General features: G+C 51.2%; 1 protein-coding gene across 1 annotated transcript; it reads left to right on the top strand.

Annotated features, from left to right (window-relative positions):
• Positions 1-1,652: 1,652 nt before the first annotated feature.
• Positions 1,653-16,153, top strand: LOC147091071 (uncharacterized). Its single transcript, XM_085977156.1, has 3 exons — positions 1,653-1,706; positions 3,961-5,997; positions 14,651-16,153. The coding sequence occupies exons 1-2, from the start codon at positions 1,653-1,655 to the stop codon at positions 5,164-5,166; spliced, it is 1,260 nt and encodes a 419-aa protein (XP_085833282.1). The 3' UTR covers positions 5,167-5,997; positions 14,651-16,153.
• The last annotated feature ends 2,440 nt before the right edge of the window (positions 16,154-18,593 follow it).

Raw genomic sequence — 18,593 nt, forward strand, 5'->3', positions numbered from 1 at the left:
CCAGACCCTCCCCACTCCCCATCCAGACCCTCCCCACTCCCCATCCAGACCCTCCCCACTCCCCATCCAGACCCTCCCCACTCCCCATCCAGACCCTCCCCACTCCCCATCCAGACCCTCCCCACTCTCCATCCAGACCCCACTCCCCATCCAGACCCCGGCTGGGTGCTGCTTGTGCTCTGGCGGAGCTGCTTGTTATTGGTTGGTCTTGCTTTCTTCGTCTGGCGTGCTGCGGTTTTTCCAATTGATTGCGGTGACCACGATCACAACTCCCCTCTCCGTGCACTATTACTGGCGTTTCCACGGTGCTTGAAGACTGGTGTTTCCTTCTTATTACACAGCATTTTAACAGATAACCAGGAAACAGTAACACACCGTGCTTTTCATCTTACAATATTACCAACAAACAGACAAAGGAATGTTCGCACACAGACGCCATAAGAATGTGAGTATTGACAGGCCCAACCAGGGTGTCTATCACATTATTATTTGCTAATCAAAAATGTAGTTAGCCACATCAGGATTCCCAATGAGCCACATGTGGCTATTGCATTGGACAACACTTTATTCTGAACGCATGTTGACATCTTGTGACCACCTCTGGATGAAGACTGGTAGAATTCCATTAAACATGGTGTTGGAGATTAAGATGAAGTAAGGGAATCCATTTTATACTAAGCTCTAAAAACTAGAAGCTTAAGGGGGAAAAATTCGGTTGGTTAGCGCCTCCTGTTAGCGCCTCCGGGGGCGCTAGTAACTTAGCACCCGGGCGCAGCAATTTTAGCGCTGCTCGCGAAATTGACCAATCGTTTTGTGGCAGCGCTAAACACTACCGCCACGATCTCCTGCGCCCGAAGATCGTGACGTCAGTGAAGCGTGCAACGCCCCAGACCAGATATTGAGTCGCGGCCCCTGCCTTAGTGCCTGCCGCTAGGAATAACAGGTCGAGGGGAACGTTTTCAAGTCGGGAAGGGGCTGGGGGAGCGCTATTTAAAGGCGGGCGCTTCCTACCTTTTCTTGCTGCTCTAAGGAGTTTTGGCCCTCAGCACCACTTTTGAGGTTCCTAAGCGCCGGGCTCGTTCCCTGGGCCTATCCATTAGTGCTTCCAACACAATTACTTCTGAGGTCTCTCCAGGCCGAGATTCAAGGCTGCAACGAGCAGGGTGTGACTGGCCAGCAAGATGGCCCCTCCCCTTTAAGAACTGGACGGCGCCAGTCTGTCTGGCTTCCATGGTAACGGTCATTGCCTGAGCTTTGGTAGCGTTCTGAGGTAGCGCCTCGCTCCCTGATGTCTGCGCCTTAAGAGAGGTGTGTAGCACCTGATTTAGCGCTCAAATCACCTCCAAGGGCGATAGAGGCCAATTTTGCAGTTGGAGGCGATAATTAGCGCCGGGCGCTAAATTTTGCGCCCGGCCGATATTAGTGCCCCAAAATGGGTGATGCCGATTTCCCCCCCTAAGAATTAAAGTTTGCAGCCTTTACCTGGTGGTACAGAGACTGCAAAGTTCTGCACAGAGGTCAGACGCTGCCAGCTTTCTAGGCCAGGCTGCATGTTTACATTTCGGCCTAACTCTATCACTGTTTATGTATCGGCAGCGAAGCCAAATGTTAATACATCCTATGCCTTACTAGAACCCAAATACCTGCCAGCCATGGGTGCACAGACATCAGAAAGAAAGGCTCAGGTGATAGATGTTGAGGGCACGGTGAGAAGCCATCCACAAAGGCGCCTCCTACAACAAGGCCCGTCGCATTGCTGATGCTGAATGTAAACGCCAGCTGAGGAAGGCTTGCTTGAAAAGAAAAAAATCAAGATTCCCAACCTGGTGTATCCGGGATCCACTGTTCAACCTACGATCGCTCATGCCGAGCAAAAATAGGTCTCGTCAGTCACCAAAGAACTCACTGCAAACGATGAGATGATATTCTGGCTGTCTTCTTTGATGTCGAAGGATGAAAATAAACGTGCAAGTGTTTGACTCCATGTCTAGAACCCATTCTTGGCATTTAGACGTAGGGCTGCAGCCTCTTGTCTATATTATTACAAAAATGCACTTCCGCCACTGGTATCATTCTGGTGAATCTGCGCTGCTCCTCCGCCAAGGCCAACATATCCTTCCTGAGGTGCGGGGCCGAGAACTGAATGTGGTCACTCCAGATGGGGGTCTGACCAAGGCTCTGTACGACTGAAGCATCACTTTGCATTCCAGCCCACTTGACATAAAGGCCAACTTTCCACTAGGACCGACCTCAGTACTGCCCATGTGACAGTGCGGCACTTCCGCAGTACTGCCCCTGCGACAGTGCAGCGCTCCCTCAGTACTGCCCCTGCGACAGTGCGGCGCTCCCTCAGTACTGCCCCTCCGACAGTGCCGCGCTCACTCAGTACTGCCCCTCCGACAGTGCGGCAATCCCTCAGTACTGCCCCTCCGACAGTGCGGCGCTCCCTCAGTACTGCCCCTCCGACAGTGCGGCGCTCCCTCAGTACTGCCCCTCCAACAGTGCGGCGCTCCCTCAGTACTGCCCCTCCGACAGTGCGGTGCTCCCTCAGTACTGCCCTTCCGACAGTGCAGCAGTCCCTCAGTACTGCCCCGCCGACAGTGCAGCGCTCCCTCAGTACCACCCCTCCGACAGTGCAGCGCTCCCTCAGTACTGCCCCTCCGACAGTGCGGCGCTCCCTCAGTACCGCCCCTCCGACAGTGCGGCGCTCCCTCAGTACTGCCCCTCTGACAGTGCGGCGCTCCCTCAGTACTGCCCCTCCGACAGTGCGGAACTCCTTCAATACTGCCCCTCTGACAGTGCGGCCCTTCCTCAGTACTGCCCCTCCGACAATGCGGCGCTCCCTCAGTACTGCCCCTCCGACAGTGCGGCGCTCCCTCAGGACTGCCCCTCCGACAGTGCGGTGCTCCCTCAGTACTGCCCCTCCGACAGTGCGGCGCTCCCTCAGCACTGCCCCTCCGACAGTGCGGCGCTCCCTCAGTACTGCCCCTCCGACAGTGCGGCGCTCCCTCAGTACTGCCCCTCCGACAGTGCGGCGCTCCCTCAGTACTGCCCCTCCGACAGTGCGGCGCTCCCTCAGTACTGCCCCTCCGACAGTGCGGCGCTCCCTCAGTACTGCCCCTCCGACAGTGCGGCGCTCCCTCAGTACTGCCCCTCCGACAGTGCGGCGCTCCCTCAGTACTGCCCCTCCGACAGTGCGGCGCTCCCTCACTACTGCCCCTCCGACAGTGCGGCGCTCCCTCAGTACTGCCCCTCCGACAGTGCGGCGCTCCCTCAGTGTCCATGCGGAGCTGCCAACTCTGGTTGGAGGTATTCCTGGAGGGGTCCTCGCCCGACCCTGTACTAAAACATTTCGAGGCGCTTCATAGGAGCGTTATCAGATGGAAAATTGGACACTGAGCCAATAAAGCCTTCATTTTACCTGACTTTTGACTGTCAGCTCAGATCTGTTTATAACTAATAACCAAAGTGTTGAAAGATATATTGTCTTTTTAAAATAAACATTTAAAGTCCCAGTAATCTTTCTTTCCGCTGGGATTGCTCTTGGCAGCGTGGCTGAATCACTGGACACGCTACGATTGGTCGGATCAGCGAGCGGGAGAGAGGAGACGCTGTGATTGGTCGGATCAGATTCTCCAATCACTCAGTCACTTTGCCCCCGCTCCTCCAATCACAGAGTCACTCCCCCCAGCGCTCCTCCAATCACAGTCTCTCGCCCCCACGCTCCTCCAATCACAGAGTCACGCGTCCTCCCTCTCCTCCAATCAGAGGCACTCCGCCCTCCCCGCTCCTCCAATCACAGTCATTCGCCCCCTCGCTCCTCCAATCACAGTGTCACTGTGTCCCCGCTCCTCCAATGACAGATTCACTTATCCCCCTCCCCGCTCCTCCAATCAGAGTCACACTGCCCCTGCTCCTCCAATCAGAGAATCGCACGCCCCGCCGCTTCTCCAATCACAGCGTCGCTTTTGTTCCCGCTCCCCCCCCGCTCGCGCTTTTGCCGTTGGGGGTTTGGCGGTTGAGCCGGCGTTGCCCCTAGGCTCCCTTCACTCGCTCGCCCTGCAGCGGGGCCCCGCTTCCACAGCCTTTCCACCGCAACCAAAGCCCAAGGGACTTGTTTCAGGGGAGAGGCCCCGCTTCCACAGCTTTTCCACCGCAACCAAAGCCCAAGGGACTTGTTTCAGGGGAGAGGCCCCGCTTCCACAGCTTTTCCACCGCAACCAAAGCCCAAGGGACTTGTTCCAGGGGAGAGGCCCCGCTTACACAGCCTTTCCACCGCAACCTTGTTCCAGGGGAGAAGCCCCGCTTCCACAGCCTTTCCACCGCAACCAAAGCCCAAGGGACTTGTTCCAGGGGAGAGGCCCCGCTTCCACAGCCTTTCCACCGCAACCAAAGCCCAAGGGACATGTTCCAGGGGAGAGGCCCCGCTTCCACAGCCTTTCCACCGCAACCAAAGCCCAAGGGACTTGTTCCAGGGGAGATGCCCCGCTTCCACAGCCTTTCCACCGCAACCAAAGCCCAAGGGACTTGTTCCAGGGGAGAGGCCCCGCTTCCACAGCCTTTCCACCGCAACCAAAGCCCAAGGGACTTGTTCCAGGGGAGAGGCCCCGCTTCCACAGCCTTTCCACCGCAACCAAAGCCCAAGGGACTTGTTCCAGGGGAGAGGCCCCGCTTCCACAGCCTTTCCACCGCAACCCATCGCAACCAAAGCCCAAGGGACTTGTTCCAGGGGAGAGGCCCCGCTTCCACAGCCTTTCCACCACAACCAAAGCCCAAGGGACTTGTTCCAGGGGAGAGGCCCCGCTTCCACAGCCTTTCCACCACAACCAAAGCCCAAGGGACTTGTTCCAGGGGCGAGGCCCCGCTTCCACAGCCTTTCCACCGCAACCAAAGCCCAAAGGGACTTGTTCCAGGGGCGAGGCCCCGCTTCCACAGCCTTTCCACCGCAACCAAAGCCCAAGGGACTTGTTCCAGGGGCGAGGCCCCGCTTCCACAGCCTTTCCAACGCAATCAAAACCCAAGGGACTTGTTCCAGGGGAGAGGCCCCGCTTCCACAGCCTTTCCACCGCAACCCATCGCAACCAAAGCCCAAGGGACTTGTTCCAGGGGCGAGGTCCCGCTTCCACACCCCCGCCTCAAAAAATGGAGCAAAAAACACGAATGTGAAGAAAGAACTGAGGGGGCAGGGAGATGGAAAGCTGGTTGATTGAAGCGGACTAGGATGAGGCAGAGGTGACAGCGAGTTTCCTCTCTGAGACCAAATCCAGAGAGGAACTTACACCAAGAGACCAAATCCAGGGATCACTGACACCCTGAGACCAAATCCAGGGACCACTGACATGGAGAGACTAAATGCAGGAGCCACTGATACCGAGACAAAATCCAAAGACAAATTTATACCGAGAGTCCAAATCCAGGGATCACCGACACCGTGAGACCAAATCCAGGGACCACTTATACCGAGAGACCAAATCCAGGGATCACTGACACCTTGAGACCAAATCCAGGGACCACTGAGACTGAGAGACCAAATCCAGGGACCACTTACACCGAGAGACCAAATCCAGGGACCACTGAGACTGAGAGACCAAATCCAGGGACCACTGAGACTGAGAGACCAAATCCATCAACCACTGACACCAAGCGACTAAATTCAGATCTTACACTGCGACTATAAAATGGGAATCGGAGTGCTTCAGCCTGGGGAATGGTCATCGTGGCGTAACCAGCTCCAGTGAAGGCGAAAGGCGGGTAATGGCTGAAGATATGACGGTGGAATCGGATGACGACTGTTGGGGCCTGGTGACAGGTTATTGTCAGAAGCCCTTGTCAGGCAAGGCCGATGACTTGGATCTAACCAGTGCAACACCTGGACTCGCCTGGTCTTGTGCCAAAATCCCGAAGTCCAATATCCGTGTTGTCTTTTTCTGTGAGAGATGTAGAGATGTGGAAGAAGGGAGGAAATTGGACTGGGAAGAAGAATCCTTGAATGAACTGGTAAGGGTTTCTTGTGACTCATCTGTGAGTAAAAAAAAACACGAAATGAAAAAGGACTTGTCTAGTGACAATGGCGTTAATAGTGGTTTCTAACTTTAACCCCTAACAACCTAACTACTGGCCCCAAGCCCTAATCCTAATCACTAGCCACAACCAATAACGCCAATCCTAATCCTAACCCCCTACCCTCAGCCCCTAACCCCAACCATTAACCCCAACCACTAACTTCAGGCCCTAACCCCAACCCCAGGGTGGCACAGCTCTGTGACAACGTCTTTGCTGCAGTGGAGCTTTCGAACACATTGGTCCTCAGTGAAATTCACGTAGGAGAACTGCTGGCCGGAATACCCTGGGACTGAGCTACCCTGCCATGCCTTTATTTAATAGACTATTAACCAACTTATAGAAAGGGGTTATCTTATGTGGGAGGAGGCATTGCTGGATCTGGTTCTGGTGAATGAGGTAGGTCAAGTGGAGCAAGTGTCAGTAGGTGAACATTTAGGGCACAGTGATCATAGTACCATAAGGTTTAGATTAGCTATGGAAAAGGACAGGGAGCAATCTAGAGTAAAAATGTTTAACTGGGGGAAGGCCAATTTCAGTGGGATGAGAACGGATCTGGCCCGGGTAAACTGGAATCAAAGATTGGCAGGCAAAACTGTAGTGGAACAATGAGCTGCCTTTAAAGAGGAAATAGTTCAGGTACAGTTGAGGTACATTCCCACTAGGGGGAAAGGCAGGGCTCCCTGGATGACGAAACAGAGAGCCAATATGATGAAGCAGAAAAAGAGCGTGTATGACAGATGTCAAGTGCAAATACATCTGAGAATCAGGCTACATATAGAAAGGTCAGAGGAGAAGTGAAAAAGAAAATAAGAGGGGCAAAGAAAGGGTATGAGAATAGAATGGCAGCCAACGTAAAAGGGAATTCAAAAGTCTTCTATAGGCATATAAATAGTAAAGGATAGTAAGAGGTGGGGTGGGGCCAATTAGGGACCAAAAAGGAGACCTATGCATGGAGGCAGAGGGTGTGGCTGAAGTACTAAATGAGTACTTTGCATCGGTCTTCATCAAGAAAGAGGATGCTGCCATAGATATAGTGAAGGAGGAGGTAGTGGAGACACATGATTTGATAAAGAAGAGGTATTAGAAAGGCTGGCTGTACTTAAAGTAGATAAATCACCAGGAGCGGATGGGATGCACGCTGAGGGAATTGAGGACGGAAATCGCGGAGGTACTGGCCATAATATTCCAATCCTCCATAGATATGGGGGGTGGTGCCAGAGGACTGGAGAATTGCAAATGTTACACCCTTGTTCAAAAAAGGGTGTAAAGATAAACCCAGCAACTACAGGCCAGTCAGTTTAACTTTTAGAAACAGTAATCAGGGACAAAATTAACAGTCACTTGGAAAGGTGTGGATTAATTAAGGAAAGCCAGCATGGATTTGTTAAAGGCAAATCGTGTTTAACCAACTTGATCGAGCTTTTTGTTGAGGTAACAGAGAGGGTTGTTGGGGGTAATGCGGTTGACGTGGTGTACATGGATTTCCAAAAGGCATTCGACAAAGTGCCACATAATAGGCTTGCCAGCAAAGTTGAAGCCCATGGAATAAAAGGGACAGTGGCAGCATGGATATGAAATTGGCTAAGTGACAGGAAACAGAGAGTAGTGGTGAACGGTTGTTTTTCAGACTGGAGGAAGGTATACAGTGGTGTTCCCCAGGGGTCGGTTCTAGGACCACTGCTTTTCTTGATATATGTTAATGACTTGGACATGGGTTCCGATCCCGCCGTCAACCCGCCTCCGTGCAACTTTCCTAAATGCGGGCTCCCAGACTCCCGTTCGGTCCCGCCTCCAAGTGGCGGGATAGGCCCTTAAGGCAGTTAACAGCTTGTTAGCTGCCTGGATAATGCTATTTTGACAGCGGTTTTAGATTTTGCCACTTTTTCTGCGTGTTCCACGCCGTTCCCAAACCACGCTCGGTTCACAAGTGGCTGCTTTCTTGACAGCTGCAGCTCCAGCATAAAAATGGAGCTCTCAGCAAGGCTCACTTACAGATGACAGAACTTTGTTTTTTCATCTTTGGAAAACTTTTTGCCGGTCTACTGATCTTGGAAGTGGTGAAGCTGAGATCCCTCTCCACTGTGACCTCCTGGGAAAACCCTCTCCCCACATTGATTGAGCGCTTCCTCAACTGCGATATCTGCCAGCAGCATGGGAACCATTTATTTCCTTTCATCCTGGACCTCAGATTCGGAGGGAGAGCAGCCGCAGCAACAGAACCAGGCACAATAGCAGCACCAACAGCAGGAGCACCAACCTCCTGCTCACCCACCTGATGCTGCACAGGGCAGAAGGCGTCAGCGCAGGGCTGCATGTCGCCACAGGAGATACCCCCAACACAGGGTTTACAGGCCGAGGATGAGCTTCCTCAACATGACTGAGCAGCAGTGCCAAAGGAGGCTGAGACTTTCGCGAGAGGTAGTCGCTGACATCTGCACCAACACCTGGAGCCCAGAGGAGCGGGTGGACACCCCTTACCAGTGGCTGTCAAAGTCACCACCGCCCTCAATTTTTTTGCTTCAGAGTCCTTCCAGGGTTCATCAGCAGACATCAGCGGCATCTCCCAGTCGGCCGCACACACTTGCATCATGCAGGTAACTGATGCCCTCTTTGCAAAGGCGCATAATTACATCCACTTCTCGACGGATCAAGCAAGTGTAACCGCGCGTGCGGTTGGCTTTGCAAATATGGCAGGCTTGCCAAGGGTGCTGGTCGTCATAGATTGCACTCCATCACAACCGAGCTGTTTTTGTCAACTGCAAGGGCTTCCACTTCCTTAACGTCCAGCTGATGTGTAACCACAGGAAGGACATTTTGCATGTTTACGTGAAGTACCCTGGCAGTTATCATGACTCATTCATCCTGCGGCAGTCCACTGTGCCTCCACTCTTCAATCCGCCGAGACAACTTTTCGGATGGCTACTTGGAGACAAGGACTATCCCCTGAAGATGTGGCTGATGACGCCATTGAGGAGGCCATCAAACGAAGCTGAGGAGCGTTACAATGCCAGCCACAATGCGACCAGATCCATTATCGAGCAAACCATCGGCTTGCTGAAGATGCGATTCAGATGCCTTGACAGATCAGGTGGAGCCCTACGGTACTCAGCAGCCAGGGTCTCCAGAATCAACGTGGTCTGCTGTGCACTGCACAACATCGCACAGCATTGTGGATTGCAGCTGCTTGAGGAACAAGTGGCTCAGCGCATGGAGGAGGAGGAGGAAGACAACCTTGCGGAGGGGGATGAGCCAGCTGCAGCAGCATGCGAGCACATTGCTGCCCATGATGCAAGGGATGGACTAATCTTTGCCAGATTCGCTTAAGTAGACAAATCAAACATGTGGCAGGCACCTTCTTATCACACCATAGACAATGGACAAGAACCTGTGGGTTCCTATCACTCTGACCACCATTATTACAAATGCAAGTCACCCTGAGCCCTCAACGTGCAACTTCCATTTCCCAGATCACATAGGCCAGATTTTCAACTGTTTGCCATCACTTCTGTTTAATCAATGCACAAAAGGATGACAATGGCAAAAATTAAAGACAACCGAGTGACTACCCTTGTGACTAATTGTGCTTTATCTTCCTCTTACGTGTGCTTGTACGTGGTGCTTCCCCTGTGGCTTCAGCAGATGTGGAGGCACCTTGCTCACTTTCCTGCTGCTCCTGTTTCGACACCTTTGGCGGGCATCGTCTGGGATTGTGAGCCTGTGAGGGCTTGGCAACAGTCTGCTCCTCCTGCGGCTGCGCAGGGGCTGAGACGCCCATCTCAGTTGGGTGAGGACTCTGGTGGGGCTCTGACCGAGGGCTACTCAGTGGCATGGGAGTGAGCGCTTGGAGAGGAGCCCCCACTTCCTTGTTGTCTGTCACCAACATCCCTCTCATGGGTCAGCCCCACTTCAGTGCTAGCAAGTGGCTGGACAGCACCTTGTTGCACATCAGGGGGGCCATGAGGACCCGTATCTGCACTGGCAGTCCTACTCAAAAGGACTTCCATGAAGCTCTGGTTTCTCTGCTCAGTAGCTGCCCATCGCTCCTCCAGAGGTGTCAGTCTATTCTGAACATTCACCATGTTTTCTTGACTCTGGCGACTTACTTCATGGCCGTAGCCATCCTTTCTGTGGTGTTGCGTTCATGCGCCATTGACTCCACAAAGGCACTGCTCATGTTAGAGATAGACTCCTCCATCCTCTCCACACTTGCAGTAACCCTGGAGACAAAACCTGCCAGAGACTCCTGCACTTGTTCCTGGAGTGCCAGCACCGCTCTCTTTCTGGATGGACCCAGAGGCACAGGGTCCACATGCAGCTGAGCAGAGCTGGGAGCGCCCTGCGGCCTCCGACGAGAACTCCCCACTGCTGTCCCTGTCTCATAGAAACATAGAAGATAGGAGCAGGAGTAGGCCATTCGGTCCTTCGAGCCTGCTCCGCCATTCAATGAGATCATGGCTGATCATCCAAATTCAGTATCCTGTCCCTGCCTTCTCCCCATATCCCTTGATCCCTTTAGCCTTAAGAAATATATCCAACTCCTTTTTGAATATATTTAATGAACTGGCCTCCACCGCCCCCTGTGGCAGAGAATTCCACAGGTTCACCACTCTCTGGGTGAAGAAATTCCTCCTCATTTCAGTCCTAAATGGCTTACCCCTTATCCTTAGACTATGACCCCTGGTTCTGGACTCCCCGGCCATCATAAACATCCTTCCTGCATCTAGTCTGTCCAGGCCTGACAGAATTTTATAGGTTTCGATGAGATCCCCCTCTCAATCTTCTAAACTCCAGTGAGTATAAGCCCAATCGACACAATCTCTCCTCATACGTCATTCCTGCCATCCCAGGTATCAGCCTGGTGAATCTTCGCTGCACTCCTTGTGATGAAATATTCCATTCATCACTCATTGGTATTCTCTGCTTGTGACTGTGGTTGGTTTCAGTTTCATTTCCCTTACCTCAGTTCCGTTTCCTCACCATTGTATTGTACTGTGTGTAGGGCTCCGCCCATACCTGGCCCCTATGTAAGCTGGCCCAGCCTGCATCACATCCAGTACGGCAGACCTCTGGATGGAAGATACCTCTCTGTGTGTTACCTTCCAAGTCAATAAAAGCCTTGTTTTGTTTCGCTAACATCGAGTCTCGGATTTATTGAGGCACATCACTCCTTCCATGGCAAGAACATCCTTCCTCAGGTAAGGCGACCAAAATGGCACACAATACTTAAGGTGCGGTCTCACCAAGGCCCTGTACAGCTGTAGCAAGACATCCTTGTTCCTGTGCTCGAACCCTCTCGCTACGAAGGCCAACATACCATTTGCCTTCTTAACCGCCTGCTGCACCTGCATGCGTACCTTCAGCGACTGGTGCACAAGGACACCCAGGTTTCGTTGCACTTCCCCTTCTCCCAATCTATTGCCATTCAAATAATAATCTGCCTTCCTGTTTTTGCTATAAAAGTGGATAACCTCACATTTATCCACATTATAGTGCATTTGCCATGTTTCTGCCCCAATCACCCGATCTGTCCAAATCGTACTGGAGTTTCACGACATCCTCCTCACAGCTTACCCTCCCACCCAGCTTTGTGTCGTCTGCAAATTTGGAGATATTACATCCAATTCCCTCGTCCAGATCATTAATATATATTGTGAACAGCTGGGGTCCTAGGACCGATCCTTGCGGTACCCCACTAGTCACTGCCTGCCACTCGGAAAACGACCCGTTTATTCCAACTCTTTGCCTTCTGTCCGCCAACCAGTTCTCTATCCAAGTCAATACCTTGCCCCCAATCCCATGTGCCTTAATTTTGCACGCTAATCTCTTATGTGGGACCTTATCGAAAGCCTTCTGAAAGTCCAAATACACCACACCCACTGGTTCTCCCTTATCTATTATACCAGTTACATCCTCAAAAAATTCCAGTAGATTAGTCAAGCATGATTTACCTTTTGTAAATCCATGTTGACTTTGTCCGATCCTGTCACTGTTTTCCAAGTGCTCTGCTATTACATCTTTTATAATGGACTCCAGCATTTTCCCCACTACCGATGTCAGGCTTACCGGTCTATAATTCCCCGCTTTTTCTCTGCCACCTTTTTTGAATAGTGGGGCAACATTAGCTACCCTCCAATCCATGGGTACTGTTCCAGAGTCTATCGAGTTCTGGAAGATGACCAGCAATGCATCTACTATTTCTAGGGCCACTTCCTTAAGTACCCTGGGATGTATCAGGCCCTGGAGATTTATCGGCCTTCAGTCCCATCAATTTTCCTAACACCATTTCCCTACAAATACTGATTTCTTTCAGTTCCTCGCTTCATCAGGCCCTATGTTCCCCGGCATCTCTGGGAGGTTATTTGTGTCCTCCTTTGTGAAGACAGAACCAAAGTATGTATTTAGTTGGTCTGCCATTTCTTTGTTTCCCATTATAAATTCCCCTGATTCTGACTGTAAGGGACCTACGCTTGACTTCACCAATCTTTTTCTCTTCACATACCTATAAAAGCTTTTACAGTCAGTTTTTTGTTTCCTGATAGCTTACTCTCATATTCTATTTTCCCTTTCTTAATTAATCCCTTTGCCCTCCTTTGTTGAATCCTAAACTGCTCCCAATCCTCAGGATTATTGCTTTTTCTAGCCAATTTATATGTCCTCTCCTTGGATCTAATGCTATCCACCATCTGCTGATGCTCACTTGTGAGCTGTGATACACCAGGTGACAACACTACTCTGTCGTGAAGGTCCCATCGAGGTGTGCGTATCTGCGCTGGCGCTGGTGCTGGGTGCGCTTAACTCTGCTGACGCTGCGTCCTCAGAGGTTGCAGCTTCCTCTGTGGAGTCTCCCGGCTCAGGCTCTTCCTCCTGGATAGTGGGGAGGGGGGCTGTCGATGGTCCTGTGGGGGAGTAAAGGCACGAGTTAGACATGTGATATTAACGTAGCATGCACATGGAATTGTGCAGATGATCATAAGTCAATCTGTGTGAGCATCAGATGCCATAATCAGTCACTCATGCAATGTAAATGAGAGAGATGCAAATCTATTCTGTCACCAGCTTCCTCTGCTGCACCCGTCTGACCATCCCCCACTTCCAGATCCACATCGCCTCCGATGATTTCCAGTGCCGCCTCCTCAGCATTGGTGAGATTGGAAATGGAAGGTGGCCCTCCTCCTGCCATAGCCCTCTCCCTCTTATTGTGGTCTCTTTTCCTGCAATGAGGGACACAAGTGGAGTTTGAGTGATAATGAAGGGGTGAGTGTAGAGAATCCATAGCATAGATGCTTAGAAGGAGACAAAGATAGAGTGAGGTGCCAATACCAAGGGCCCTCCCTGTGCGTTGTTAGTTGTCATTGCATAACAGTGATAGCGAGTGTGAGGGCAGCATAGTCGAATAGTGAAGTGATTGTGTAGATAGAGAGGGATGGTTAAGGTTGCAAGGGATGTAAGGGTAAAGTGGGATGTGCAGGAGTAGGTTGACAATGCAGAGTGCTGGTGATGAGAGGAGATGGGGAGCAGATTGAGAGTAAGTGTGATGTTATACTCACTTTCCCTGCCAGGTCATTGAACCTTCTTCTGCACTGCACCCAGGTTTGAGCGCACAATGATCTGGAGCTGACCTCCTGAGCAATTTGCAGCCAGGCTGCTTTGGCTTCTTCCGCCCAGAGGATGGGAACAGTACCTCCTTGTGCCCTCTGACTCCCTCCACAAGACCATGGAGGGAGTCGTCATCAAATCGGGGAGAGGCCTTGGCCCTTGAAGCAGTCGTGAAGCAGTTGTCAGCACGAAATCCACCATCAAATAATGAGAGAATGAAACAAGGCTGCATGGGCCCCTTAAATGCAACTGGCTCACAGACATCAGCAGAGGCGAGTTGCAGACCCAAAATAACTAATTGGCCAGGGGAGCACTCACGCAGGGACTCAATTGCCCAATTAGGGTAAAATTGCAAAATTTTACCGGCTGAAAGCGGCAGCGGGACTGGAACCCGCCGACCACCTGACCCGCACCCATGGGAAAATCACGGCCTTTGTGTCCTCCTCACAACTTGCTTTCCCACCTATCTTTGTATCATCAGCAAATTTGGCTACAGCACACTCGGTCCCTTCATCCAAGTCATTAATATAGATTGTAAATAGTTGAGGCCCCAGCACAGATCCCTGTGGCACCCCACTAGTTACAGTTTGCGAACCGGAAAATGACCCATTTATCCCGACTCCCTGTTTTCTGTTAGTTAGCCAATCCTCTATCCATGCTAATATATTACCCCCAACCCCGTGAGCTCTTATCTTGTGCAGTAACCTTTTATGTGGCACCTTATCGAATGCCTTCTGGAAATCCAAATACACGACATCTGCTGGTTCCCCTTTATCCACCTTGCTCGTTACATCCTCAAAGAACTCTAGAAAATTTGTCAAACACGATTTCCCTTTCATTAAACCACGTTGACTCTGCTTGATTGTATTATGATTTTCTAAATGTCCTGCTATTACCTCCTTAATAATGGATTCCAGCATTTTCCCAATGACAGATGTTAGGCTAATTGGCCTATAGTTTCTTGCTTTTGCCTCCCTCCTTTCTTGAATAGGGGCGTTCTACGCGGAGTGAACACACGAAAGGCTGCTGGACCGGATAGCATCCCTGGACGGGTACTCAAGGAATGTGCTGATCAGCTGGCTGATGTCTTCACCACCATCTTCAATCTGTCATTGGCCCAGGCAGTAGTCCCTACATGCTTCAAGACCGCTACCATTATTCCTGTGCCAAAACAAACGGCTGTGACGTGCCTGAACGACTATTGACCTGTCGCACTCACACCCATCATAATGAAGTGTTTCGAGAGACTGGTCTTAGCCCACATCAAAGCCAGTGTTCCTGCCTCCCTTGACCAACACCAGTTTGCCTATCGTGCAAACAGATCAACGGAGGATGCAATCACAACTGCTCTACACTCGGCACTGAATCACCTAGATGGTAAGGAGACCTACATCAGAATGCTGTTTATCGACTACAGCTCAGCATTCAACACTATCGTCCCCAACAAGCTGGCCACCAAACTCCAAACTCTTGGCCTGAACACTTCCCTCTGCAACTGGACCCTGGACTTCCTAACAAACAGACCCCAGTCTGTCAAATTAGGTAACCACACCTCCCCCCCACCTGACCCTGAACACGGGGGCCCCACAAGGCTGTGTGCTGAGCCCCCTCCTCTACTCCCTCTTCACCCACGACTGTGTGGCTGTTCATGGTTCCAACACCATCATCAAGTTTGCGGATGACACCACGGTAGTAGGCCAGATCACCACCAACAACGATGAGTCAGCCTACAGGGAGGAGGTCCAGCATCTCGTGAAGTGGTGCGCCGATAACAACCTGGCCCTTAACACCAAGAAAACAAAAGAAATCATTGTGGACTTCAGGAAGTCGAAAGGCGGAAGTCACACCCCCATCCACATCAATGGGGCTGTGGTGGAAAGGGTGGACAGCTTTAAGTTCCTCGGAGTCCACATCACGGAAGACCTCTCCTGGTCCCTCAACACCTCCTCTCTGGTGAAGAAGGCCCAGCAGCGCCTATATTCCTTAAGGAGGCTGAAGGGATGTAATCTGTCACCCCTGATCCTCTCTAACTTTTACCGCTGCACTATAGAGAGCATCCTGACAAACTGTATCACAGTATGGTATGGCAGCTGTAGCTACTCTGACCGGAAAGCCCTGCAGCGGGTAGTCAAAACTGCCCAACGCATTACCGGCACCCGGCTACCGACCATAGAGCACATATACCAGAAACGCTGTCTACGGAGGTCACGGTCCATCATCAAAGACCCTACCCACCCCAGCCACAGTCTGTTCGCCCTCCTGCCATCTGGGAGACGCTACAGATGCATTCGCACCCGTACGACCAGATTTAGGAACAGCTTCTTTCCCAGGGCTGTCATCCTACTGAACTCCACAAATAAACTCTAAAGCCTGCACATCTGCCAATGCACTTTATTATGGTCATATTTATGTTAATATACTACAAGCCAAATGTATGTTGAATGTTTAAATGTCTTAATCCAAATGTACACTCTCGGGAGCCGCAAGCCTACATTTCGTTGTACTGCACTTGTGCACTAACAATGACAATAAAAGTTGATTTGATTTGATTTTGATTTTGATTCATTTGTGGTTTTCCAATCTGCTGGGACCTTTCCAGAATCCAGGGTCTTTTGGTAGATTACAACCAACACATCCACTATCTCTGCTGCCACTTCTTTTAAGACCCTAGGATGTAAGCCATCAGGTCCGGGGGACTTGTCAGCCTTTAGTCCCATTAGTTTGCCTAGTACTTTTTCTGGTAGGTTGAGAAAGCAGTTAAAAAAGCTTACGGGATCCTGGGCTTCATAAATAGAGGTATAGAGTACAAAAGTGTCAAAATTATGATGAACCTGTATAAAACACTGGTTCGGCTCCAACTGGAGTATTGTGTCCAATTCCGGGCACCGCACTTTAGGAAGGATGTGAAGGCCTTAGAGAGGGTGCAGAAAAAATTTACGAGAATGATGACGGGAATGAGGGACTCCAGTTACGTTGATAGACTGGAGAAACTGGGGTTGTTCTCCTTGGAGCAGAGAAGATTGAGAGGAGATTTGATAGAGGTGTTCAAAATCATGAGGGGTCTGGACAGAGTAGATAGAGGGAAACTGTTCCAATCGGCAAAAGGGTCGAGAACCAGAGGACATGGGTTTAAGGTGATTGGCAAAAGAACCAAAGGCGACCTAAGAAAAAACTTTTTTACGCAGCGAGTGGTTAAGATCTGGAAAGAATTTCCTGAAATGGTGGTGGAGGCAGACTCAATCTTATAGTTCAAAAGGGAATTGGATAAGTATCTTAAGGGGGAAAAAATTGCAGGGCTACGGGAAAAGGGCGGGGGAGTGGGACTAGCTGAAGTGCTCTTGCAGAGAGCTGGCATGGGCTCGGCGGGCTGAGTGGCCTCCTTCCGTGCTGTAACCATTCTATGATTCTATAATAGATATAAATTGAGCCAGGAATTTACAGCTCCTTCTGCTTGTGCTTACTTGCACAAGCAGAGGGAGCTTCATACCAGAGGATCAGCAGGATCCTGGAGTGACAGATCTTGGAGTGACAAACTCTGGTGTGACAAATCCTGGTGTGACAGATCCTGGCGTGACAGGTCCTCATGTGACAGATGCAGGTGTGACAGATGCTGGTGTGACAGATGCAGGTGTGACAGATGCTGGTGTGACAGATGCTGGTGTGACAGATGCTGGAGTGACAGATCCCGGAGTGACTGATCCTGGACTGACAGATCCTGGTGTGACAGACCCTGGAGTGACTCATCCTGCAGTGACAGGTTCTGGTGTGACAGATGCAGGTGTGACAGATGCAGGTGTGACAGATGCTGGTGTGACAGATGCTGGTGTGACAGATGCTGGAGTGACAGGTGCTGGAGTGACAGGTGCTGGAGTGACAGATGCTGGTGTGACAGATCCTGGAGTGACAGATGCTGGTGTGACAAACCCTGCTGTGACAGTTTCAGAAGTGACAGATCCTGGAGTGACAGATTCTGGAGTGACAGGTCCTGAGTGACAGATGCTGGAGTGACAGATGCTGGAGTGACAGATGCTGGAGTGACAGATGCTGGTGTGACAGATGCTGGTGTGACAGATGCTGGTGTGACAGATGCTGGTGTGATGAATCCTGGAGTGACAGATCCTAGAGTGACAGATCCTAGAGTGACAGATCCTGTTGTGACAGATCCTGTTGTGACAGATCCTGGATTGACAGATCCTAGATTGACAGATCATGGTGTGACAGATGCTGGTGTGACAGATGCTGTTGTGACAGATCCTGGATTGACAGATACAGGTGTGACAGATCATGGAGTGACAGATCCTAGAGTGACAGATCCTGCTGTGACAGATGCTGTTGTGGCAGATCCTGGATTGACAGATGCTGATGTGACAGATCCTGGATTGACAGATCCTGGTGTGACAGATGCTGGTGCGACAGATCCTGGTGTGACAGATCCTGGAGTGACAGATCCTGGAGTGACAGATCCTGGTGTGACAGATGCTGGTGTGACAGATGCTGTTGTGACAGACCCTGGATTGACAGATCCTGGTGTGACAGATGCTGGTGCGACAGATCCTGGTGTGACAGATCCTGGAGTGACAGATCCTGGAGTGACAGATCCTGGTGTGACAGATGCTGGTGTGACAGATGCTGTTGTGACAGACCCTGGATTGACAGATCCTGGTGTGACAGATGCTGGTGCGACAGATCCTGGTGTGACAGATCCTGGTGTGGCAGATCCTGGAGTGGTAGATCCTGGAGTGACAGATCCTGGAGTGACAGATCCTGGAGTGACAGATCCTGGAGTGACAGAACCTGGAGTGACAGATGCTGGTGTGACAGATCCTGGAGTGACAGATCCTGGTGTGATATATACTGGTGTGACAGATCCTGGAGTGACAGATTGTAAGGGGTGGTGTGTGTGGTCAGCTTCACCTCTGACTCCCTGAGCGGTT

The sequence above is a fragment of the Somniosus microcephalus genome, unplaced genomic scaffold (genome assembly GCF_052327205.1).
Source record: "Somniosus microcephalus isolate GS21.2 unplaced genomic scaffold, FLI_Smic_1.0 unresolved_chr4, whole genome shotgun sequence".
Taxonomy (NCBI): domain Eukaryota; kingdom Metazoa; phylum Chordata; class Chondrichthyes; order Squaliformes; family Somniosidae; genus Somniosus; species Somniosus microcephalus.

Bases quoted from the DNA above. Each gene is read 5' to 3' on its own strand.
- LOC147091071 (XM_085977156.1), top strand. From the start codon at position 1,653: ATGGGTGCACAGACATCAGAAAGAAAGGCTCAGGTGATAGATGTTGAG. The intron at 1,707-3,960 runs GTGAGAAGCCAT...CTCCAATCACAG, and splicing joins TGATAGATGTTGAGGGCACG to CGTCGCTTTTGTTCCCGCTC.